Source organism: Marmota marmota, unplaced genomic scaffold (assembly GCF_001458135.2).
Source record: "Marmota marmota marmota unplaced genomic scaffold, marMar, whole genome shotgun sequence".
Lineage (NCBI taxonomy): Eukaryota > Metazoa > Chordata > Mammalia > Rodentia > Sciuridae > Marmota > Marmota marmota.
Genome location: NW_026000101.1, coordinates 26896901 through 26922830, shown reverse-complemented (window position 1 = coordinate 26922830; position 25930 = coordinate 26896901). Strand labels below are relative to the sequence as shown.

Below are 25930 nucleotides of genomic sequence, written 5' to 3'. Positions count from 1 at the left end.
ATAGAACTAGAAAGCAAAAAGGTGGACAAGGTAGAGAGGTGGAATGTTATTATTTAGTGGATACAGAGATGTCCGTTTGGAATGATGCAGTTTCTGGAAATAGATAATGGTGATGGTTGCAAAACACCATAAATGTTCTTCATTCCACTGAACTGTATGTTTAAATGGTTAAAATAACACATTTATGTAATGTATATTTTATTACAATAAAGTTTAAAATGTGTTATAGATCAGTGTGATGTTATGTAGGCACAAGTTGTGTAAGCCTTAATTCTAGGGGTGTCCATGTAAAGTTCTATTATTAACATAGTCCAGAAGTAGTTAACTAGCATAAAACAAGTGTAAACCTATCTAATATCCAAAAGTATAAACCTCTATACTCTCCACATTTAAATCAACAACCAATCCTCTACTAATCTGAATAATGAGTTTTGTTCTATAATCCAGTTTTTGTTAATTAGTGCAACTGGTGTTAGAACTGCGCTCTTACTGGTAAAATTAAAAGTACTCAAGATATGTAGAGGGGCTAAATTAGATACACCACCCACCCATCTGTAAATGGGGCACAAGAACCCAAAAATGGCTTAATCCAAGATGGTCCCATCTTGTGGATAGAATCTGTAAGTATTAAAAGGAACCAGGTTCTGGACTTTGTTTAAAGGGATTTCTTATTTGCATAATGCAAACTAAGAATACAGGATTTCATCTCTGGGATATTACCAAACTCAAGTGTAAATTTCATTTAAGGTTCTCCAATGCGAGAGAGAGAGAGAGAGAGAGAGAGAATGAGAATATGGGACACACAAAGACAGACAACTGGGACTTTATCAAGCTCACAATAGTTGATGAATCACTTTGGGGCTACCTGTTAATATCAGTATCTGTGGAAGAACTTGGCTTGAGACCTGCTTTCATCATAGCCTGAAGAGCAGCTAAGCCCGCTCCTTTCTCATTGGTGCTTACATTACCTACCCAAAACCATTTAGAAGCTGTACACCTTGAGCTAACTTAAGTCCACTGCAGTATCTCAGCCCTCAATAAGAGGGGAGAGACAAAAACTGTAGATTCTTGGACACCCTCCCAATGTTGATGGATGTATACAAACACTATTTTCTGTAGCACTCAGTGAACTAGAGTCTCAACTACACAAAAGCGAAGCCCAGAAAATTCCACATCTGATTTTAAATAATATAACAGGTTCATCTTAGAAGAATCTCCAATGTGGAATTGAGGGTGTAATACATTGAGTATTTTCATGTTTTGCCAAGGTGTCCAACTTTCAGCACTTAAACAAAATCTGTTGATATAAACTGTACTAATAAATCAATATTGCCAATTCTGTATTTTAATCTTATTGTAACATGAATGGAATTGCTCCTGAAATAAAGGCCTAGAAATACCAAGACTGTAAAGATTTAAGAACAAACCTAGTTTATTGTCTTAAGATGTTAAATCCCAAATCATTTTGCTTGAGAAGATAATTGCTGGCTCTACCCTCCATAGTAGAATCACTTGGCACTGTGTGTAAGGAGAGCTAACTCAATACTCAAGTTCACAAAACAAGAGTCACATAACTTCAAAGTAAGACTTGAGATATCATTTAGGATACCTACTTTATTTTATGCACAAGAGAAGTCAACTGGCTTCACACATCATAATCAGCCCTTTAGGCACCTTTTAAAGTAAACTAAGAGCAAACTACAATTCATTTTGATGATATAAAAAACGTTCTGGCAGACTAATTCTAGGACCAGGAAGGAGGAGTCAGAATACACTACCTAGAAAGCCATCAAGACTAGATTGAAATCACCATAATGTGAAAAAATACAGCAGCTATTCCTGTGATCTTGGGCCAAAAAAAAAAAAAAAAAAAGGAACAATTGTAGTTTACCTATTCACATGCATTGGTTCCCTCCCTGAAATTTTAAGGTGAATCTTTCTCAGATAAAAGTTCAAGGACAAATAGATTATAAAGAATAGAGGGCATCACCTAATCTCCTCTACAAGGTAATAAACAATCAAGTCCCTCTTCCCACACCAAGAAATGCAGATTTCAGATGAGCTGGAGGAAGGGGGTGGATACAGGACTTGTAAGCTATATACACTCTCCCTTCAAAATCCAAGCATTATGTAGAAAACAGTTCCAACAAAAAGTACAATGATGAGAAAAGAACTCATTAACAGCTAAAAATAAACTCTAATTCACAATATGCATAAGGGTTTAACAAAAAGGGAAAACAAGATGTAAAATTGCATCTGCTAAGTTAACCATGCCCTCATGAAAATCGCCCCTCCACCCCACACAAAATGAAATCTGTAAAATCTGTGATGACTGAATGAAGCAATGCTTTCCATGTTTTTGATGAATATTTCAACAGAGAAGAAAACAAAGATAGGGAAAAAAATTGCTATTGCTATGTCCTCTAATCTGCTAACACTGCAGGAATACTGGGCTTCTGAACTGGATACTCAAGCACACATTCCTATTAGAACATTTTATGTGATGAAATCAGAATATTTACTGATAGCATATGCAATTTATTTTGAAGGGATATACATCTTAAGGAAGAAAATGTCAATAAAAGTAAAACTTAGCCACAGTTTGTCTAACCAATATTTTATGGCTAAATTTAACAACCTGTTCAACTTCCAGGCAAGTTAACAGCCCATTGGGGAAGGTTGGCTGATAGTACCTTCATGTTTTAAGTCAAGCAAATTCATTCTGAGTAACATGCACACAATACCACACAGAGCAATAGCTCCACACTTTTATGCTCTTGTTCAGAGAGGCTGGTGGTGAATCATCTGTCATTTTTCTGGGTTCCCACGTCTTGTCTTTTACTCCTATTCCTGTTTTGTCCCACCCTAGAAAACCAAGTATATAGAGGCTAAATCACCTAGAAAGCTGAGGACAGAAAATTAACTCTGCATTCTTCCCACATCATGAAGAACTAAGAATTCTAGGATGATAGATCTAGCTGAAGATGTCTTTCCAAAAACTGCTTTACTCCAGGAAAAAAAAAAATCTGTAACTGTCAGTGACTTTATAAAAATTAACTGGTAAGAATAGAACAAGATCAAGTACCTTCTGTGTTCCCTATTCTATGGAACAAACTGAAGCTTGGAGTTTAACAGCTCACATTAAGCCCACAACACAACTATGGGCCAGGTTGAACTTAAATGCAAGCATAACAATGTTCTTTTTTCATGCTAAAGTCTCCAAAACCAGTGCTCCAGAGACCAGCTCTCCAGCTGCAGAGGAGGCGATGAACTTTCTATTTTAACCCTACCTAGCATAGGGAGGATTCAGGCAAACCTTATTACCAACTGCATCATGCCCACCTCACAGGATAGTAAGGAACTCAATACACTTAACATACCACCATCTTGCAATTTTCTTTCATTGAAGGAGGCATAAAGTATAAAGCAGAAACCTTTATTCTAATTCAGAATACAAAATGATCACCCCTCAATTAGCTAAAGATAAAGATGATGTATGTCATAGGATATTACTCAGGAGTTAGATTCCCAAAAGGTACTTTTAACTGAAGAACTGTGTTTTTCACAATACTTGGAAGAGCTTACAATGCTAGTTTGCTGCTTACTGCCTGCAAAAAATATTTGATTACAGATGCTGTCACCAATAAAAGAGGCCTCCAATAGTGCCAAAAAAGAAGGGGGAAAAAAGATCAGGAGTAAAACATGCTCATTAAGCCACTGTGTAGACCTGACAAATCAAATGACACAAGTAAAATGTCAGGAAATATTTGTTAAAGTTGACCTTTTTAGTTGGAAAGGTATGCTGAGGGTTTCCACAGTCTTCAAAATTCAGTAGCAGCAGTGTACTTAGCTGACAGTCAATTAACTTAAAAACAAGCTCTAAAGAAGTTGGCAAATTCTGAAGCACAGCTTTAGCTTCAATGATCAACTATTCTGTTCAGGAATATTCAAAGGAAATTTTCCAATACGTACTAAATACAAATGTTCCGCTCTGTTCAGGATTTAGACAGACAGAACAAAGGGTAGTGCTAAGATAAATGGAAGAAATAGGATAGTATAAAAATAACTAAAACCATCAAAAGAAAAATGGGTTGATTTTATACTACATTATGAAATTGGGGGGAAAGGCAATTTCATACCTGAGGAAAAACAGGATTTTAGCATTCTCTAGATTATAAAAGAATTCAGTAGTGGTGTATCAAATTTTTTTTTTTAATCTTCTCTCATTTTGGTTTCTCTCTCTTCCACACTTACAACCATTACTATGACAGCCACTACATAAATAGAGAATGCTTTTTATTCTGTACCACTATTCTTCAAGCACACAGTCCTACTGGAACATTTTATGTGATAAAATCAGAATATTTACTAATAGCATGTGCAATTTGTTTTGAAGGGATATACATTCTTCTAATGCAGAGGTAAACAAGACAACCCTCAAAACAAAGGTCTGGAATAAGCAAACACGTGCACTCATGCCTTACTAAATTATGAGTGCGAATCCTTGCAAGAGAACTGTAATTTCATTTTGTATAAACTGAAATACATGAACGAAATTTGTGGTTTATAACAAACTTCCAAAGGAATAAAGTTAAACTAAACTAGAAAGATTATGTGCCTAAACTCCCAGTAAGATAGTCTTTCTGCAAGTCCCAGGGACAAGCACCAAGAATGCATAAAATTACAACTCCTAAAATTCATTTACTTCATAAGTTCAACCTTATATTCCAAAAAATACTCTTTAAAAGCTATTGGATAACTGCATAGTTGTGAGTTGTAAATATAATATTGCATTTTTGTTCAGAGGAACTAACTATATAAACACAAAGATGAACACCTGGGCTATATTAGGGAAATAAAACTTCAGACTATTTACCCATTAATGGGAATAGCACTATTTTAAACTTTTCTGTTTCCTTACAATAAACATTTTCTCTTCCCAGCAACTAGCCATTAAATGTCTCACCACCATAGGATACCCAAGGAAGCAGCTTTTCTGTATAAGTCTGCTAGCTGGGAGTTAACTTACTTCATGGTGAAACCCAGAATATGCCATCCTAAGACATTCCACTTTGGCTTTAAGTATTATTTTAAGCTGATGGCAAATGAGAATCAACAGATGCAAGAATTCTCTGCTTTTCCCCCTTTTGCCCTAAAGAACAAATACCCACATGAAGGTGTCCCCTTATTCATACTGATAAGAGGAGAAATGACTCTTATCATTAGAGATAGAGTAGACCCAGATAAGTCTGCATAAACAATCCATGGTAAAAATAATTCTTCCTTTGGTAATTGTCTCCATGTATTTTCTAGTCACTCACCCACAATATATCATCCTTTAAAACCCAAACCTTTCCTTTGTTAAAATGTTATAGAAGCCCCTAAGTCTAACTGCCTCTTTATATTTCACTTATTTCTATGAACTCTGGAGCCTGTGAAATACTAATAAATGTCACGTGTCTTTTCTCTAATTAATCCGCCTTTTGTTACGTTTAGTATCTGAGGACCTACAAATTAATCCAACAGTAGAAGTCTTTCCTCTGACAAGAACGAACTGCATTTGACTTCTTAAATTTTATAAATTCTAGTTTCATTATCCTATAATTGATCAAAATGATCAACAATAACACTGAATATTGTTCCATAAAAATAACCAAGTTCAGCTGAAAAACAACCTTGAAGAATAAATTCAAAAGGTATTTTTCCAAAACTTCATAAAACAACTCCTATAGTGGTAACATAGAATTTTTAAATGACTGACCATGACCTTTGGAAAAGAAAAAGATACAATGGGAGATAATTAGACCTAAAGACATATTGATAAACAAAAAGCTTTTCTGGTACCTTTTATCTGTTAGAGATGTTTCAAACTTCCCTCAGGGATTCCACAAACTCAGTACAAATTTCTTTTTATACAAATTTAGCCAATAAAATCTGAAAATAAATTCAAACATACTGTATTCCAGTTAACACATCTGGAGCCTCCAAAGCATTTACCCCTGGCCAGCCAAGTTATCTGTTTCCTACAAACCCAGGAACACACAAGCCTTTCCATCATCTTTCTGATTAAATAGCAAACACTGCAGAATAAGGTGTTTATTAAGTTACTACCCACCCACTCGCCCAACCACCCTGCTGTTTTCAACTACTTGTCTGTGAGACTCAGGTATCTTGATCTCCTTACTCTGGACCTATCCTAACAGACTCACTTAAGATTGTAATTGACATACAGAACCATATTTTCAAATTAATGGTCATCAAAACAGCCTGTGTTCACTGTGATCGACTGACTTCATCACAGCAAATAAATGCTATTAAATTTGAAGGTATCCATTAGACTAATAAGAATACCACTTATCTGTTTAAAACCCAAGGAGCTAAGACTGTCTTTATTTAAAAAAAAAAAAAAAAAACAGGTTGGGGGAATCCTATGCCACTAAAATAACATTTCAAAATCAGTATTCCATAGAATAAACAAGATCAAAACTAGCTTTAAAGTTCTCAGAAGGGCTGGGGTTGTGACTCAGCTGTAGAACGCTCACCTAGCACATGCGAGGCCCTGGGTTCGATCCTCAGCACCACATAAAAATAAATAAATAAAATAAAGGTACAAAAAATTTCTCAGAAAACTAATAACCCTTATATAAAAAAGATTTCACTATACCAATGCTTAACAGTAGAAAAAGAGGCCCGGGTTACCTACAAGGCACCACCTGTTTAGAGGTAGTTGACATCTACAAAGTCTCCTTGGGCCCCTATAGTTTACATTGTTTGTCTACTTTGCATTTTATTTTTCCCTCTTGTGTGAAAGCTTCTAGGTGGAAGCTAATGGGGTCGGCACAAGTCCCACCTCAAACAATTCATGTTGTAAAAGTGAAGCATCACACCAGGATAAAACAAGCAATGCTCATTATCTAAAGCCTCTATAATTGTCTAGCTCTTCTTTCAGAAGAAAAGAAAAGTAACCATTAGAGAATGATCCATCCCGGAGTTCCAAAATACTAGCTACACAGACATACACACTCAGGGAAAGGCAGGTAGTCAGTAAAGTCACAGCCTCAGAACTTTCACATTCAACATCTCTAGTCCTGATCCCCAAGAATGAACTCATCAGAGACCAATGCTGAGGAGAAACCAGCACCTGAATGCCTGCCACAGAATTAGGCACTGCAGAGACAGCACCTCTCCCGCTTGCCCCAAGGGGACTTCCAAGGACACCAGCAATGCCCAAAATGGATGGGCTTTGAAATTACCTGGGAACTCTCTGAGAGCAAGGTCCAAAGGCATCCCATATATATATATTTTTTTTTTTTTAATTCCCTTAGGTAAAGATGTGCTGATGGATTCAGGAGACAGTGCGCTAAAACATCTTAATTCAAAACCACAGATAATATTTCTAGGAAAGCATGGATGTTCTTCTTCATTCTATGTATCCTTCAATCCTTTCCCTCATGAATCTTCTATCTTCCTTTCAAAAAAATAGGCCCACAAAATCCCCTCCTCTTGTTGGATGTGTCACTATATCTTCATGGTTATGCTTAACTTTAAATGAGTTCATGCCTCCAACAATAGACTAAGAAGAAAATCTGAATAGAGAATCCTAAGACAATATTCTGAACACTTCTCTATGCTATGTAATAGCTGTGTAGCCTTGAACCAGTCATTTCACAAACCTGGGTCTCTCATCACTTGTTTGCTGGAAACAGGTAAAAGGGTTGGCTAAGGTCACCTACAGGGCTTTTTGGCTCTACTCATTCCTTACAATAGAAAGTTCATTTCACTCCTCTAGAATGCAGCATCAGCAGGTGTCAACAACTTGAAAGTGATTTAAGAACTCTTAAGTATGGACCAACACCAGCTAAGCTGTGCAAGCAACAGTGGCTTTTTGTGATGAATGCCTATAGAGAGGAAACAGGCTGAGGCATAAAGCTGGGCACCAGCCCAAAAAGAGGGCCTGACAAACAGCACAATAAATAGAATATAGGCTAGAGAGAAGGTTATTGTATTTGCTTCTGAAGATATTTCCTAATGTACCACACCAATCCTCATTCTATTAAAATAGTGACATAATTTGCTAACACTGACAATTATATGCTCTCTTCTTGAACTTAGGAAAGAGGTAGGTACACACATTCCTAACTAGGTATTTTTGTATCTGGGATATAATTTTCTAATTCATCATTAAATTAGGTTTAAGAAAAGTGAAAGGAAGAATTTCAAATCACCTTCCTAATGAGTGATTCAAGTTTTCATATAACCCAGATAATTACTGTTCAAGCTGCTATAATATCGAAATACAGAAGTCTGACCCAGCTGCTCCCTAGGAGTTGAATAATTAGAGAGGAAACCAAGAATCCTGACCTGTCTCTAAAATATGTACTGAGAAACTACACAATATGGCCAATTCTAAACTCAATAGGGCAGGGTTCACATTCCCACAAATTTCCTTCGAAATCTTCCTAGAGGTGTTAATAGTAAGTCTTAGAAATATATGCCTACTTCGCAACATAAAACCACTCAGAACTCAGTATTTTATATGTACCATCTAACAGACTATTTTGTCCAATACAAACATTTATTTAAAAGTTCAGAATTTTAAAAAAACAATTCTAAGGCAATTTTTGCTTAAAGCTAAATGAGTCAGACCCTTTTGAAAGCCATTTTCACTCATACTACAAATAAGATGTCAGTAAGCTAAATAAAAACAGGGTTACAGAAGTAGAGGTATGCAATACTCATATGTAGCTTCTCAGTTTTCAAACTTATACTTCATTATCACTTCATTCATTTTATGAATATACTAGTATTTTATTGATGTGATCAGGTTAGGGAAGAATTTCAGATTAAACTGTCTGATAACTACAATGACTTCAAAAGCTTTTATAGCCAACATGTTCAGTGGAAATTTAGTGTTGGGGGACACCACCCACCCCTGTCAAATAAATTCTGTAATAAAATAAGGCTGGGTAACTAAATTGAATGGGTTTTATTTACTGCACTTTATAGTGTCTTTATAGTTCTTAATATGCTAATTATCTGCAGCATGGATAGAGAACTATTGCATTTCTCAGATTTTTCAATGGGATACTTATTTTGAGGAATAATTATGATTATCTCCTGAAGCTTAAAAAACATCCTGCAACTAGGTTATCAGGTATTTTAAGAAACTGTATCACAGTGGGGAAATCCATTACCTCCGTCTCACTGAAAAGGTAATGAGGAGAGGATAAGGGGTGCAGCTAATGGACAACAAATAATAACAGAGTTTTTCCAATATCTAGCTGGGATATCAGATTCTTTTATTTTTACTATTTATTTATTTATTGGTATTTGGGTTTAAACCAAGGGGTGCTTAATGTGAGCTATACATCTTTAGCCCTTTTTAAATTTTTTTTGAGACAGTCTTACCAAGTCACTGAGGCTGGCCTTGAACTGGAACTACAGGAGTGCACCACCAGACCTGGCCTTCATGCATTTCTATTACCACTGTTCACTACACTGAAGCTGGAGAGGCAAGGGTGTAAAGATGCAGAAGTCAAATTTATTCTATTATGTCATATAACTAGTAAAAGGTTTGTGGAAGAATAAGATAATTCAAGTCTGATCAGAGATAAGATTTGAAAATCTATAAAATGTTTCCCATAGCAATTGCTTAATACAAAGATGTAAGATTTAATATTTTCATTTACCATTCCTTGTCTCATAACAAAGAAATGTGATTTTATGCATTTAAGCATTTTTTAAAAATATTTTTTAGTTGTAGTTGGACACAATACCTGTATTTCATTTATTTACCGTTTTTATGTGGTGCTATGGATCAAACCCAGGGCCTCGCACGTACTAGGTGAGCGCTCTACCACTGAACCACAACCCCAGGCCCCATTTAAGCATTTTTAATGGTATATGTGGCTATTAAAACAAACCACATAATTTATATCACAGTCTTCATGCCATTTATCACATTTTATCATTTATGTCAAAGAGGTTAGCAAATGCACATGAAAATAATATTGTTTGCTAAAAACAAAATTAAAAAGAAATTCACAGAGATATGAAGGAGAGCCTTTAGTTCTCCACCTTTTCCAACTTTTCAAAAACTGTTTCTTTATAAATTTCACTATGCTGCTCAGTCTCATTTTGGAAAAGAAACTGAAAAATCTCATCCATCTGATTATCAGTAGTCAATAATATAAAAGAACTTTCCTGATAATATCAATGCAAACTTTAAAGCAATATAATTGGTTAAAAATATAATGATTTGGTATGGAATGATAACGATCAGCTTTTGTTTGACTCTGTAAATAAATTCCCTCTGTGAACTTTAATCTTTGGCTCAAGGAAACAGGATAGTGAGGCCAATCAAGTCCTGGTGCTAAATCTAGGAACTCCCATAGAGAGAATGATCCCTGAGGTCTTGATGACAGAACAGCCAAAAGTATTCTCTCAGAAGAAATCCAAACTGACCTGAGAAATAACCTAGTGTGACCCCTTTTCTGCATTCTACCTCACTTTACCAAGAGAACCCTGAGGCTAAGAGCTGACTTGTCCAAGGTCCCACGATTAATTAGGAGTTCATACTCCTGGTCTCATTCTTAACACTACACTCAGTATTCTTTACTGACTTCAAATATTTAGTTTGGTATTTTGGGCTTATAAGGTATGCAACACAAATGAATATATATTAGCACTCAAATTTACAACATAAAATATGCAAGAGGCCTATGTATGCTTCATACAATCTTAATGTTTGCAATCAACTAGGGGTGTGTGTGTGTGTGTGTGTGTGTATGTGGATACTGCACTTCAAAATTTTCATGCTTTGAAAGGAAACTTAAAACTCTAAAGTTTCATTGTTCTGAACAATCAGTAACAGAAAGTCTAGATGTGAATAACAGCAGTGCTGAATGATTTCCAAATAGCATACTTGTTAAACTCTCATATCCTGAAACATAACCCTTTCAACATGAATTATCTATATAAAACTGCATACCTGTTATTTTGTCTCTTACAAGCTTACAGGACTCTATTTCACCAATGCTCCCAAAAAGACTCTTTAGCTCCTCCTGTGTCATGTTCTGAGGAAGGTAGTTGACTATTAGGTTGGTCTTGCTGTCCTCTGTGTTCCCAGAATCAACTGGCGACGAGCAGTTGTTGTTTATGGTGGATGGACCATTGGCTGTGTTATTGCAAGTTGGCCCATTAGACAGTTGTGTTTCCATGGCAGCAATTACCTGCTAAAAACAGAGAAAACAAGAAATGTCAGAATTCATATTTCACAACCTATTAGAGATTCCATCTAAGAGTTTAAACACTTGTCACTGAACACAAGTTATTCTGCTGAAATTACAACAAAGCTTCAACAAAAAGGGAAACACCTACACTAATTTTTACTTCATATTAAGTTATTCAATTAAATATTGCAATTACATTTTCACATATATATTCCATACATGCACATGAGCACAACTTAAATCTTGTGAATTTTCTAGCATCACATTCTTGCTCTACTCACGTAGCCTCACTCACCTGCAGTGTCCAGAGTACCAGAGGGCAAAGAATGAGCCCTGGCTAAAAATCATACTAGAAAATAAAAGTGCTTAACATGCTACCAAAACAAACAAAAAAAAAAATGACCTACTAAATCTGAAGAGGATTTTCAATTAGCCTAAGAAGTTCAATATTCTAAAACTGACAGACATCCATTAACTTAAAATCAAGGAGCAAGAGTACTGTAAAAAATACAAATTTGTCAACATGTACTGTTTTGGTTACATATTGAAAATGGTTTTCATATTTGATTGACAATATCTTATACCTCACCATTGGTAGGAAATAAGAAAAATGTTATATGTTAGGGAATGAAAAGGATTTATAGGGTAACTTAAAAGTGAAGCTGTATTTTGTCTACCTTATAGAATGTAATAGGCCATTCTTGTCAATCTTGGCAGTTAAAGATCACCAACAAGGGAACTGAACTATAGCATCGAAATAAAAATCCCCAAACAATTCAGTATGATATTTTCCTTGACTGAGGAAAAAAAAAATATCCAGTCCACCAAAACAACAATGTAAATAAATCAATTTTTGCAAACAGACCAGCCCAAGGAATTTTCATTTTAAGGTATCTATAAACTCCAAATACCAGGTAAGTGACAGAATTGGGGGAAATGGCCTCAAAATATTCAAGCTACTCTACAAAAATCACTTATTAAGCAAATGTGGATCTAGTCCCCTAAAAACCAATCCTATTATTCTTTGAACAAGAATCACAAACCATAGCCCCAAGTTTTCCAAAAGCATTTTCCAATGGTTACCTAACTTTGGACAGCCAAGACTGGGGGGAAACCCAAAAATCAAAGCATCACTGAAAGGATTATCCTTTGCATTTCATTCAAAGCACCACTCAGTTCCACAAAGAACAACTGCTCAACATGACAACTCTAAATTGATGGAATGCTAATTTTAGGGAATTTTTAATATAGAAAAGGCAAAGAATCTGAGGTAAAGAAAAAAAGCAAAGGAGAGGGAAAGAGGGCTACCATTATGACTAAAGAAAAAAAAATTGTTGTTTTTAAAGCAAATTGCCTAAGAAAAATAAACGGGGCACATTAGTGGCTAAGAAATCTCTACTGTCAAGAGATGTTTATAAAAGAAGGCAACAAAGACAGATCGAGACTGGTTAACTAACCAGATTGAGTCTGGTCAGAATGGACAAGAAATCAGTGCTGTCAAGTTAAAATACAAAATAAAAACAAACAAAAAGACCAAATCCAAAATGGCTAGGCAGTATCATTAGTTACAACTTGTAACCTTTCCATGATTTCATCTCACTTTCAAAGAATTGGGTATTTGTTCTCCAAGCTGCAAGCTACCTTTTTCAGGTGAATATTTTCAGAGAATAATTTAAGGAGGTCAAGGAAAATAGAGAAACCTTTGGAAATCCTTAAGAAAAAAAAAAATCAAGTAATTCAAGATATGGGTTTTATTATACTTAACAAATCTATCTGAAAATTAGAAGGTAGGTTTCAGATTTCCTAATAAAGTATAACTGTTTGAGTTTGTTGAATGTTAGTGGACTGCCCTTCAGGGGGTTAACCTATGCTGAGCAGTTATGAAAACAATGAACTAACTACAAGATGAAAGTGCCCAAAGCCATTTAAAACAAACCACTATTCAAAAGTTAGGGTATGTGCAGAAGCTATGAAAGCTGTAAATGTGAGATTCGGACTAAAGCTCATTGGGATGGCATTTGAAATAAAGTGTTCACTGACTGAAATTAGCAGGATTTAGCAAGGACAACAAACACTCCTCACTTAATTGCACATTTATTTCCATGTTCAGGTGGCAAGAATGAGCTCCTAAGCCAACATTCAAGTGAACAGCTGCAGTAGGCTGTGTGCACTGAAAATTACAGCATCTCTCAGCTATAGGACCATCTGCTCAGAATAAAATGATACTAATGTGCTATATTTTACAAATAATGCATATTCCATTGACAGGCTCAACACAACTGTTCACAGAATGCAAAGTCTTTCAACAGTTACTGGGCAAATAATTTCCAGCCAGATTTACAATTTCAACTTTTTTTTTTTTTTTTTGAGCATCAGGAATTTTAAATAAGTTCAAAATGTAGTAACCAAAAAAATACATAGTAAACAGAATGTAAAGAATTACGGTAACTTAGTATTCAGACCATACCAAAACTTTTTGTTGTTTTTTTTTTAAAAAAGCATGTTGTCACTCTTTTGAGTCTGTGCTAAATCCTAATTTAGATTATAAAAAGTTACATACAAGAGTATGGTTCTGATCTACATATACCACTAGTTAAAATTGCAATGTGCTTTAAATCCTAATGATGGCCATACCATATAGGTTAAATATAAGAACAATTAGTATGCCAAATGAAAGGTTCAAGTGTTTGGTATGGCCTCAGCACTCCTGCAACATGCTAAAAAAAAGTAGCCTACAGAATTTAAGAAAAATCCCACAGACCCCAGTCCAAGGCTCTGCTGCCCACGAACCACTTCTAAGCAGAGAAGCCACATCACACAGTCTGACTGCCATGTTAGTTTGGAGTTGCCGTCTGCAATATGGACACAAAAAGTACCGTATGTTAGATGAGCAAGATAATGCAACAAATCAGTTTGTACAAAATTTACAGTGATTGTATTGATATTCCCAGCACGTCCATGCAGTGTGGCTTAATTGAATTTGAGGCAATTCCAATCTAATCTTTCTAAATTCATTTTAACATGTAGTTTTCTTGCACAAATGTAAGCATTTTTAATTAAGAGCCTGATTTTAAAACAATATTAGCTAGTTATCTTGGCATCTATCCTAAAAACTACCTTAAACCATCCCTCAAAAATTAAAAAATAAAAAAAAGCAAAATACTGCATGCTGTCCTTTCTCTTAAGGGCGTGGGAGAAGGGAGGAAATGTGAATGAAATTTTGTAGTGAGAAAAAGCGATCATGCAATTCATAAGTGATTGCTTTACATAAAAGTATGCTTTCCCCAAAATATCAAAAGGGCATTAAGAGAAGCTATATCTGCCCCACTGTTACATTATACTACAAATGATCCTTAATCCTGGGACTTAAAATTAAAAGTGAATGGAAACCCTGTGAGGTTTTTCTGCCACTATAGTCAAACTATTCTCTAACAGTTTCACTGAGAGTTGTTCACATATACTAAGAGGCAGTAAACCAGCATCTTTCAATTGAAATAATTGGACCAATAAATAGGATTGTTTGGAGTAATGTTTGTATAGGATGTCAGCGCTGTCCCTGAACAAAATCAAATGAACATTTTTTAATATGTAAATTGTAAACCCAGCACGATTTGAAATTAGTGCTGCCATGAGGCCTCCCATATAGTTAATGGGCCATTTACCACTTATTACAACTTGCCCAAATACTAAACAGAGCCATGATATTGGCACAAAAGCCAAAGTTTACTTTTCAGCCATACACGCAGATGCTTTAAATGGTCAGTATAATAAAAAAAAAAAATTTTTGATTCTTTGAAAATAGACAATGAATACCAAAGGAGGGCCAAAAATGTCCCTTATGTTTATAACTTAAAATTTTCATTAGATATTTCCATGGCTATTAAGTGATTCATTCATGATGCTAGGAAGTACAGTAATAATGGGCAATGATGGATTCCATTTTCTGGCATCTACCAAGAGGGTTTAACATACTTTTACAGGATGCCATGAAAATGTTTTACTCTTCTTCCCTTCTCCCACTGCAGCCAGAAAATTCGGCCTGACTCTGTTCTTTATTTTCCAGAAAAACTACCTATAGTCAAACTGAACCTGTGAAAAAGTAAAAAAAAAAAATTAAAAAAAAGTGCTTTATATCCATGAAATACTACAACAAGAACCCAAGTGTGGTTAGACCACAGGACGAGGGCAAAAGGACCACACCCAGCAGGTTAAACCAAGCCTAGACTTATGTCCAGAAAATCCTTGGGAATGAATATCTAAACATCCCTCACTACATAAAACCAGATTCAAATATAATGGCCTTAGTCCCTTGTGTTCCATAGGAGGTGGACAATAATGAGCTCATCTATTGACACCCCTCCTTCCGAAAGCCCCAGGGATATGAACAATCACTTTACTGAACCAACCAGCTAGGAAGGCTGTGTATGGAAAATGATTCTACTGCACTTTTACATTTCAAACACCCCAGACAGTATCTCCGCTTGAGGCAGACACATACCTTTATGGGAAGTTATAAATAAGTTGCTCACATGGCCCTTACCTTTATGCTGGCCAACAATTCAGTTACTAAAAATGTAAAGCTACTTCCCCTTCACTTAAGGACAGGCGATTCTGCTCTACTCAATCTACCACAGACAACTGGGCTGTGTACTATTTATAGATTCCACTGGCTCTGAAACTCTTTGGAAGGAAAAAAGGCCATATTCTACTGAAACAGAGCCATTAGTTTCAAGACTTAAAAAATAATGTTTCAATATATATTTGCCTCTTAATTTAGAGATCAATTGTGCCAATTCAGACTGGTTTTCCTCCTATCATTCTCTATATAGTAATTTATGAAAAGACACTTTAGCACAGCTCAATTTAGAATATTCTACATCTTTGTGTGCTCCAAGAGATAATAATGAGGTATTAGTTTGGTGGGAGCATGGATTTTAATTTGCAGGGAGAGAGGAAGGCAGACTAATTTTTTTCACAGTCACCAAGTTTACTTCCAAAAGGCTATAGAGGCTTTTTAGGTTGATTTTTCTTTCTTTCTTTAAATGGTCCACTGTGTACTTCAATATCTATAGTTTCTTGCAAAAGTGGAATTGTGGGACTAATGCTATTACTTTAGTTTTCCTATCTGGCAATACTAAGAATTAGAGAAGTTGAAGTGGTCCAATAGTTCCTGATCACATAAAAGATGTTCTTGAGAAGTCTCTATCTCACAATCATTCCTAGTTTTAGGGGAAAAAAAAAACTCTGAAAGCTAAGACAATCAGCTTCTTCACTATTTTCAAACCTTCAACAGACAACCACCAAGAAAGACAAGACTGCTAACCAAAATCATCTTAAATATATTCTCAGAATTCTCATTAAATTCACTTGGTATAGTATCTGAGAAGAACAAGTTTCCACAACCACATGATACAGTAACCAGAGTTCTGTAATTAAAGGCTCAGGAAGACTGGAGAGATGGCCACTACACAGCATTTGCTAAATCTATGCAGTTGATACCCACTCCATTGCTATGGTTACCTTTCTAATCAGGTTCTCACCCTCCTCTGGACCACCAGATTAGAACCTCTAGAAAGGTCCTTCCTCACCCCAGTGCAAAAATCAGCCTATTCCTAGGAGGATTTTCTTAAACCATCAATGGCTCCCTATTACCTATCATTTACCTGTAAGTTACTCAATGGAAGTGGTATAAACACCAGTGAGCCTCTACAACTAATCTTCCAGCCTGCTTATTCAGGGACCTAAAAATCATGAGCTCTTCCTTCTCCCTCCAAAAGTCCAGTGCTTCACTCCCTGCCTTTGCTCATGCTATTCTGCTTGCCTCCAAGATCCGCACCCCAATCCACCCTATCCCCATGTCAAGGGTCTATGCAGGCAAAGGATAAAAATAGTTTCTTCAAAAAAACCTAAGGACAAACCATATCCTTAATTGCATGCAAATCTTGTAGCTTGGTTTTCTACCCTACTTCAAATATTTCATACCAGAGATAATTATGAAATCATACTTTCAATTTTTGGCGCATCCCACCAGCCAACCTCAGCCATTTAAGTCCAGATTTCTATTACACATTACAACAAAGGAAACCATTGATTTTTCAAGCAATCAGTTGTATGGTTTTATTTCAAGAACCTGTCTCACCAACTTGCCAACTCAAAAACATGGAAGCCAGGACAAATCCAAAATCATCACATAAAGATGTTCCAAGCTTCTGACAAGGTTATAGAGATGTGTCATGTGAGATTTTGATATGATTTTAGGAACAAGAAAGAAGAAAAGGTAAATTCAGAAGAGAAAAAAAAAAGGAAGGGTTTTTGACACAAAGACATTTAGAACACAGGGTTCAAGTCATGGCTCTCAATCTTATGTTGACTAGAAAAGCTTAGGTAAACACAAATGAAAACAATCTCTGTAAAGAATCATGGCTAGAGGCAAGGACAAGCATCTCCCAGAGTTGAAAGGTACTGTGTGGCTAGTGACCTTGGTCTCCACACTAACTTGCAGCCAGAAGGTTCTCCATACCTAAGGTAGCACAGCACCAGGTCAGGGCATTCCAGTGCCTTCCCTCTGATCACATCAAGTCTCTCTCTCTCTAAAGGCCAAGTTACAAGATGAGCTGAAGACATCTGTCTCTCAGATTTAAGAACTAAGCCCAGCAAAAAGCAAAAGCAAGAAAACCAACAGCCTTGGCCAAGAAGCATCTTCCTTTAGGGAACTTGAGGCAAGAAAGTAATGCACACAAAGCAAGCAGAGAAATCATCACAGAAGCTCACAGGTGAGCACTGGATAAGTAGCCCTTTGGGTCCTTAGTCTGGGGGACACCATTCTGAACAAACACTTTATCTTTCTCATTCAAGTCACTAAAACGGCATGTTCAAGATACATTGCCGGCTTTACTGAATTAAGAGAACAGTTAACCAAGCACTGAAGTCACAGGGCTAACATGTCAGTTACAAGACAGACCCATTAAGTTTGTTTTCTTTAAATCTTTTTGCTTTATGTTCCTAAAATAATTTGTGACTTTAAGCTTCAAGGTAGTTCCTCAATCCTAGAATCCTTGTCAACTCTCCACCCCACCCCATCCACACCATTTTTTTTTTTAAAGTACCAAAGATCAAACCCAGGAGCACTTAACCACTGAGCCACATCTCCAGCCCTTTTTTATTTTGAGAGGCCTCGCTAAGTTACTTAGGGCCTCGCTAAGTTGCTGAGGCCAACTCTAAACTTGTGATCCTTCTGCCTCAGCCTGGCAAGCCTCTGGGATTACAGGCACAAAGGCATTTAGAAACACATCAGATTCAAGTCATGGCTCTCAATCTTATGATTACAGGCACACTGTAATTACAGGCCTGCTCCACACTCACCAGCTCTATGGATTCCAACAACCTCAAACTCAGATTTTTGTCCTTAAGGCTAACATAGGTTCAAGAGCTACCAGAAGAAGTCACAAGAATGTTCTTTGGCAGCCAACATCATCTCTTGGCCCTTTAGTGTTCCTATAAACAAAATACAATGTCTCCAACACCAGTCTTTCTGAAACTTCAGTTTAGGGTCCCAAGTACTTCCCTACACTCTAAGTCCATTAACAGGCAATGGGAAGTAAAGATCTGCTTAAGCTTCATACCCTGTTCATCCATTTGACAAATATACATATACAACTACCATGGGCTAAATTCAGTACAAGGTGCTTGAGTTACAGCAATGAAGTAACACCCTGGTATCTTTATCTGCAATGAAAATATGGAGTGAGAGGACCTGAGAATGTGTAGACAGGGCTTGGGTAGCTTCAGGTTGAAGGAAAGGTTGCAGTCAAGGTTTGAAAAACATGTGAGCTGGCTGCTGTGATAGGTAGAATACTGTCCCCCTTCCTGCCCTCCATGTCCACTTCCTACTCCCCAATGTCTTTGAATATGTTATCATACATAGTGGGGGAAATCATGGTTGCAGATGAAATTATGGCTGCTAAATAAACTGATCTTGAAAAGAGATTATCCTGGATTATTCAGGTGGGTCTGATGTGATTACAAGGGTCAGGAAAGTCAGCATCAGAGTGATGCAACATGGGAAGAATTTAACAGGCCTTCATTGGCTTTGAAAGGGGTCACCAGCCAAAGAATATGGGCAACTTCTACCAGCTGGAAAAGGCAAGGAAGCATTTTCCTCCAAAGCCTCCAGAAAGAGCTCAGATGTGCCAGTACATTCATCTTAGCCCCCAAGGACCCACTTTGGTGGACTCATGGCCTTCAGGATTAGAACATAAAAAATTTGTGTACTGTTAAGTTTACAATACTTTGTTATAGGTATAATAGGAAACAAAAACAGCCCCCATGGGACTATCAGAAGAGGATCATTCTAGGTAGAGAGACCAACAATGGCAAAGCTGTTCAGTGCAGAAGAATAGCAAGGGAGAGTAGAAGGAGATGCATCAAAGAGGTAATGAGGCCAGACCACGTAAGGCCTAGAAGGCCACTATAAGAAAGGAAACCATGAAAGGTTTTAAGCAAAAAGAGTAGCATGTGGCTTCTATGAAAATAAACTGTGTGTGGGTGTGCAGGAGCACTCAGCAAGTTTGGAAGCAGACTAGCTGAGGAGCAACTGAAGTAATCCAGGGGTAGGATGACAGTGACACTGGCCATGGTGATGTCAGAAGAGAAGTTGTCAGATTCTAGATATGCTCAGAAGATTCCGGATAGCAGTAAACTCTTAAAATCCATCATCAAGAAATTAGTTTAGACTCCAAGTGCTCACATATTCAGATAAACCACCAAATGTTTTATTGTGTGCTAGGGACAAGAGCACATGAATAAACAAAGAACTTCTATAGATATCTGAAATGGGGGGGACTGTCTTTTAAAAAACCCAACATATAAAAATCTGAGTTTATAAATATTGAGTTATATATTCACTATATAATTTTTTGAGAGAGAGAGAGAGAATGAATATCTTTTTTGTAGATGGACACAACACAATGCCTTTATTTTTATGTGGTGCTGAGAATCGAACCTGGGTCCTGCACGTGCTAGGCGAGCGCTTTACAGCTAAGCCACAATCCCAGCCCCATGTGTGTGTGTGTGTGTGTGTGTGTGTGTGTGTATATATATATAAAATTATTTATAAGAATTCAGCAACCGATTCATTTAATAGCAAATATAAAATCAAAAAATCAGTAACTTCAAAGACGCAACCACTGAACAACTCTCAAATTCAAAAGAACCCCTTTAAACATTCGAAATTAAAAATCAAAAAATATTTCAAAGCTTCCTCCCTGCTCCCAAAGTTTAAAAACAAAGTAGACAAAAACTAATGAGAATAAATTACAATTTTTTAAATGGAAATAAACTTTTAAATCTGTATTTTTCAGTCAGGTCATTTATAATGGTTAAATCACAGGTTAACTCAATCTTGGTTATAGGCTGGAACAAGCTAAACTGTTACCTTCTGGTGATGAATCATTGCAACCTCATTCTTTCATTCCAACCTCAGTGGGCCTAATTAATTTCCATGCCATTATCTGGCTATAGAACCTAAAAAGGATATGAGTACAATAAGAATAAAATCAACTACACCCACAGCTTTTGTAGCAGAGTTTTTGTTTAGTACAGGCAGATAGATTTCAACTGCTAAATTAAGACATTTAACATAGTAATCAACATAGAAATTGGATTAACTTCACATTCTTCTAGGAAAGTCACAGCTATGGGGAACACCCTCAGGATAGTACCAGTTGTGAAAGGCTGATTGGAAATCCTCAAATTAATCCCAGTAGTTAAGTATTTTCATTAGGGAGGTTAAAACATAGCTCTTCTGTAGGACAGAGAAACTAAAATACTGTCATATTTGAGCTCCAGCACAGGAAGAATGCCTACTCTAAAGGAAATATGAAAGTCAAGGAAGGCTTATGGACACAATAACATTTTTTAACTCTCAACGATTATAAAGAGCCACAATCCTCCATCTGTCCACTGAGACTAACATTTTACTCTTCGCTGTCATTTAGCAGGACTTACAAAGGAAGCCAAATGCTACAGTTAAGTGTTCAAGAAGATTATACCAAAATAATGGCATCTCAAGTATCAACAAAACAAGGTATACATATTTCCTAAGTAATGCTGGAAGACTAAAATTTATTTCTGTAGGACTTTGGGGAAACTGAAAATTAAGATGTGGTATCCCAGGGCATATAAGATCTTCGAATCATTGAGTCACTATAGAAAGCAGAGAAATGTACTCTTCCCCTGTCCATTAGAATTCTTGATCAGTACTCACTGCCAGCTTTCTCCCTCTCTGAAATGTAGATCACCTCACTTACTCGTATTTGCTTATAAAACATTCTGTTCAGTTGATGTGTTCAGTGATGAGACTCCCAAGAGATGTACACTTCCGATTTAGACCGACTATAAATTACTTGGTAAGGAAATTTAGGGCATCTTAAAAATTCTTACCAAGAATGTTATTTACTTCCTTTGGTCCAGCTCTTCTTCAAAAGACAACTTTCCTTAAAGACTACATATCAGCTAGGAAAAAACTCTTGGTACATCTGACTTTCTATGGTAATTAAGCTCCTGGTTTTTTACTACATTAAAAAAAAAAAGACAACAATTGCGTTCAATTAGTGTTATTTTTACTCCTAGTGACTCCAAAAAGTTAAGACTGCTGACAGTATCACAAGGAAATTTGTAAAGAATGAACAGAAGATTTAATGCTTTTAAAAAAAGGAACAAAAGTCAATGCTATACACTATAGAAAAGGTAAGGCCCTTCTCAGCCTCAGATGCTATCCACTTACATCCACACAGGTCGACACCACCAATCCTAGATCTCAGTTATCTAACAAGGAAGGAGACAAGATGCTGCCGCTCTAGACGACTCCTGACCAGCGCACCCAGCTAAGTGCCTCCACTCCTACTTTCATCAGACTTCCAGCTTCATGCTATCTCAAAAGCCCTTTTAAAGTAAAGCACATTTAAAATGAATGCTTAAGGATCTCTCCTAGTTTGCAGGGGCAAGTTTCTCCACCTTAGAGATGAATAACGCGGCAATTCTTTGAGCATAATAAATGTGTAATATAACCACAGTGTGTACATATGTATTTCCGACAGTTGTTGAGATGTGGTAGCCATTTCCCATAGGCTGAAGGAGGAGGATACAGATGAAATCACAGGCTACATTTTAACATCAGAAAATTAAGAAACAAACTACAAAAGCACTTAGCCTTTGAATTATTTCCACTCTGGAAAGGGGAGGAGGGGGTAAACAGGTATGTTCTCTTTAAAAGCTTTTATTATGTACACATATTTTGACAGATACAATGTCAAAGCACTTTACAAACTCTGAAGAGCTAAATGAATATTAGGGGCTATTATCATTATTGCTGGATCAAGGAAGATGCCACTTTTAAATGCTACCAGAGAAAATCTCCTCATCTGTCTTTCAAGTAAGGCCTGGTCTCCCTGAAATAGGCAACCAGGCTGCACAGTTCTGCTGGGAGAGTCTTAACATGAAAAGGGAACAGTGCGGACAGAAAGTATGGTTTGCAGGCTTTCCATACTGTGATTGTCAGATCCTGTCCTGGGCCTCCAAAGCAGATGCTATGTTAAACTACATTTAGCTCACAGTCACAAATGGTGACTAAGAAAGATAAAAATTTTTACTTAAATTGCTGCAATTTTTAACCCCCGACCTCCAAACACTATATTTAAATATATTGGGTGCCAATATTTTGAGTGTTTCACATCTGAGTTATAGCCTTTCTGTTTTAATTTACCTTATTTTTACCTTAATTTTTTTTTTTTTTTGGGGGGGGGGGGGTTGAGTCCAGGGGCGCTTACCAATCAAGCTACATCCCCAGCCCATTTTATTTTAAAAGTACAAGTCCTTCCTCCAAAAAGTGCACACACCTTCCATCCTCCCCAATTTCTCATGCTCAACCTCTTGGAATTTTAATATTTAAGATTACAAATCACTGCCCTCCTTGCTCTTTTTGCCAGTAAGACTCCAAGGATGATTCAAGCAATCTTTGCCTTGTAAATGAGAAATCTGAATATAAGTCAAAGAGAAAGGCACTAAAGAAGTCTCATCCATGACTGTACTGCAGACTCCAGACTGACAGTGTGCACATTATGAGATCCATCACATGGTACCAAAGTGTATACAATTCACAACTCAGGGAAATGATTCAAATATATTCATACAACCATACAATAGCCCCCTGCCATCTTTCTCCTATCATGATTTTATAAGCAACCTAAATTTCAACATTACTTGTTTATGTTTGCACTGTGATTTTAAAGAAGTTTAATTTAAAAAGAAAAACAAGACATACTCCTGAACTGTCCAAAGGACTTGGGTATCTTTTGCTACAGAAAAGAGGTCAGGTGATGCCTTTTATAGCAGAATTCAATGAATCCTACAATCGAAAGAGTACAGGAAAAAGTGGAGAAGGAAAAGAAACTAGCATTTATTGATTCCTTGTTCGGTGCCAGGCCTGAAGCTAGATACTTTACAAACAAAATCTCATTTAATCCTCTTGTGCACTATGAGCTATACATATTATCCTCAATTTACAAATGAGGATTTCAATACACAGGTATTGAGCAGAGAAACTGCGATTTGAAAACAGGGCTGAGACTATCAAAAGGCTCCGTTTCCAGGCTTCCCCCACCTCCCATCTATCTTCTATTCCATGGTACAGATCCACCCCAAAATAGCATCCTACAACCATCTCTCATTGTAAGACTGACTCAAGTTGTCTAAAAGCAATATCTCAGCTCCCTAGTGAGGCATCCAACTTGACCTGGTTCCCACTCACCTCTCCATCAGCATGCTCACTGCTCCTGGGCACACAATAAGCTCAAACACAGTCCCAGTAGTTCCTCCCACTACCAGGCTGCTTCCCACTGTTGCTCAACCTCTTTTCTCCATCTACAATAGCTTCACCACCTTTCTTCTCCTGACTAATTGAAACAGCCTCAGCATAGGAAGAGGGAACACAGTGCCTGCTGTGAACTGCTGAGCTGGACCAGATAATTCCTCTATGCTCCTGTGAGCCCATATCTACCATGTAAGCCTATAACCTCTGTCACAATAAATGCAAAGAGTTAGAAAGAGAAAGAGGATGAATGACTGTGAAGTGTAATTCAAGTGGCAAATAAAAACTTTCGCACTTATTAATCCATGTGTTTTTTTGCATTTCTTGCCAAGTGGGGACACTTTCTACTGCAGCCTTATGCACCTGAGGAATCCAAGTCATCTCAGGTTATTTGTAAGGCAGAAGACCTTCATGCTCTGCTACTAACACGTACCCATTTCCAATTATAATACTCAAGTTTATAGTGTAAGCTCATACTTTAAGTTGAATCAGCACTAACAACAAAAATCCTAGCAGCAAGCCTTTGTTACAACAGTGCAAGCCTTAGTAACAAAGGGAGAAAGGGGAAGACAAGTGTGTTCCACTGTCATCACATCATAGTTTAAAATAAGCAAATCTCATCAAGGATATATGAAACCAAGACCACATTTGAAGTTAACCCTTCTCTCTGGCCCAGCGAAGTTCTGATGGGTAAAATATCAACAGGAAGAGGAAGGAGTACAGAAGAAGCCTCCAAGACCACAAAGTAATAATTTCCCTGAGTTAAGGCACCTGGCACTGTGCTGGACACTGACCAAAAAAAAGGTGAACACACTTACATTCCACCCTTCACAGGGCTTCTCCTGAACAGACCTGCACCACAAGAAGTCAAAGGCATACAAGGAAGCCTTTCAGAACTCACAGACAGGAATAATAATCTCTCAGGCTGACCTATGCTAAATATTTCACTATCTAAGAAAAAGATAAAAAGGGCAAAGTCACTGCTGCTATGGAAACTACCACCTCTAACTTAAGCATCTGAATTTGGACATATATGTGAGCAAAACATAAATGAAGCATTTTGCTTCCCAATGTTCAAAATGCCAGGGGAAAAAATAAAATAAAATGCAAGAGAATAACAGGAGATTGTGCACAGTATTCACAATGTATTTCACATCAAACTAGACTTCAGCTTCACCATGAAAGTTTGAAATTACAAAGATACACTGGCTCAATTTTTTCTGGTTTAGAGTTTCTGAGTAACCATTTCCTGCTACAATTTTATCCCATATAAAGAGCAAGTTTCTGTAAAAGGATTCTCAGTACAGGAGATTTCACATGTAAACTGCTTGGCAGTAAATCCTTCATCATTGGCAAGACTTTTGGAAAGTACCTACTACATACCAGGCAGTCTGCTGGTCTAGAGCAATTATACTGCAATTGCTTTCAGAGCAGCTAAAAAAGAAATTTTTTCACAATCATCACTACTTTAATCTCACAAAATTTGGATAAAATGATTATTAAGGGAAAAAAAAAAGAGAGACTGGGGTAATGGCTCAGTGATAGCACACTTGCCTAGCATGCGTGGAGCACTGGGTTTGATTCTCAGCACCACATACCAATAAATAAAATAAAAGTCCATCAATAATTTAAAAATATAAAAAAAAAAACTCTTCTGAAGGGACCTATGACCCCAAACCCCAAAATTTTCACTATTTTTCTGTAAAGGACATGGAGATCTACTCAAGTACATTCTTAGATGTAATTTAAATAGGTCCTTGACTATTCAAGTACAGTGGAAAATTACATGCCTGTAACCCCAGTAATTTGGGAGGCTAAGGCAAAAGGATCACAA

The 25930-nt window shown here is 36.8% G+C and overlaps 1 protein-coding gene across 22 annotated transcripts in view; it reads right to left on the bottom strand.

Moving 5' to 3' along the window:
• The window catches only part of Elavl2 (ELAV like RNA binding protein 2), a 152212-nt gene that overhangs the window by 56246 nt on the left and 70036 nt on the right, over positions 1–25930 (bottom strand). For 10 of the 22 annotated variants that reach the window (XM_048783537.1, XM_048783533.1, XM_048783542.1 and 7 more), the window contains exons 2-3: positions 13993–14083; positions 10991–11234 (exon numbers count right to left, since the gene is read on the bottom strand). In XM_048783537.1, the coding sequence (XP_048639494.1) occupies positions 10991–11234; positions 13993–14064 (316 nt within the window). In that variant the 5' untranslated portion in view covers positions 14065–14083. The remainder of the gene's footprint in view (positions 1–10990; positions 11235–13992; positions 14084–25930) is intronic. The other 12 variants (XM_048783546.1, XM_015492522.2, XM_048783550.1 and 9 more) reach the window with 2 other exon arrangements.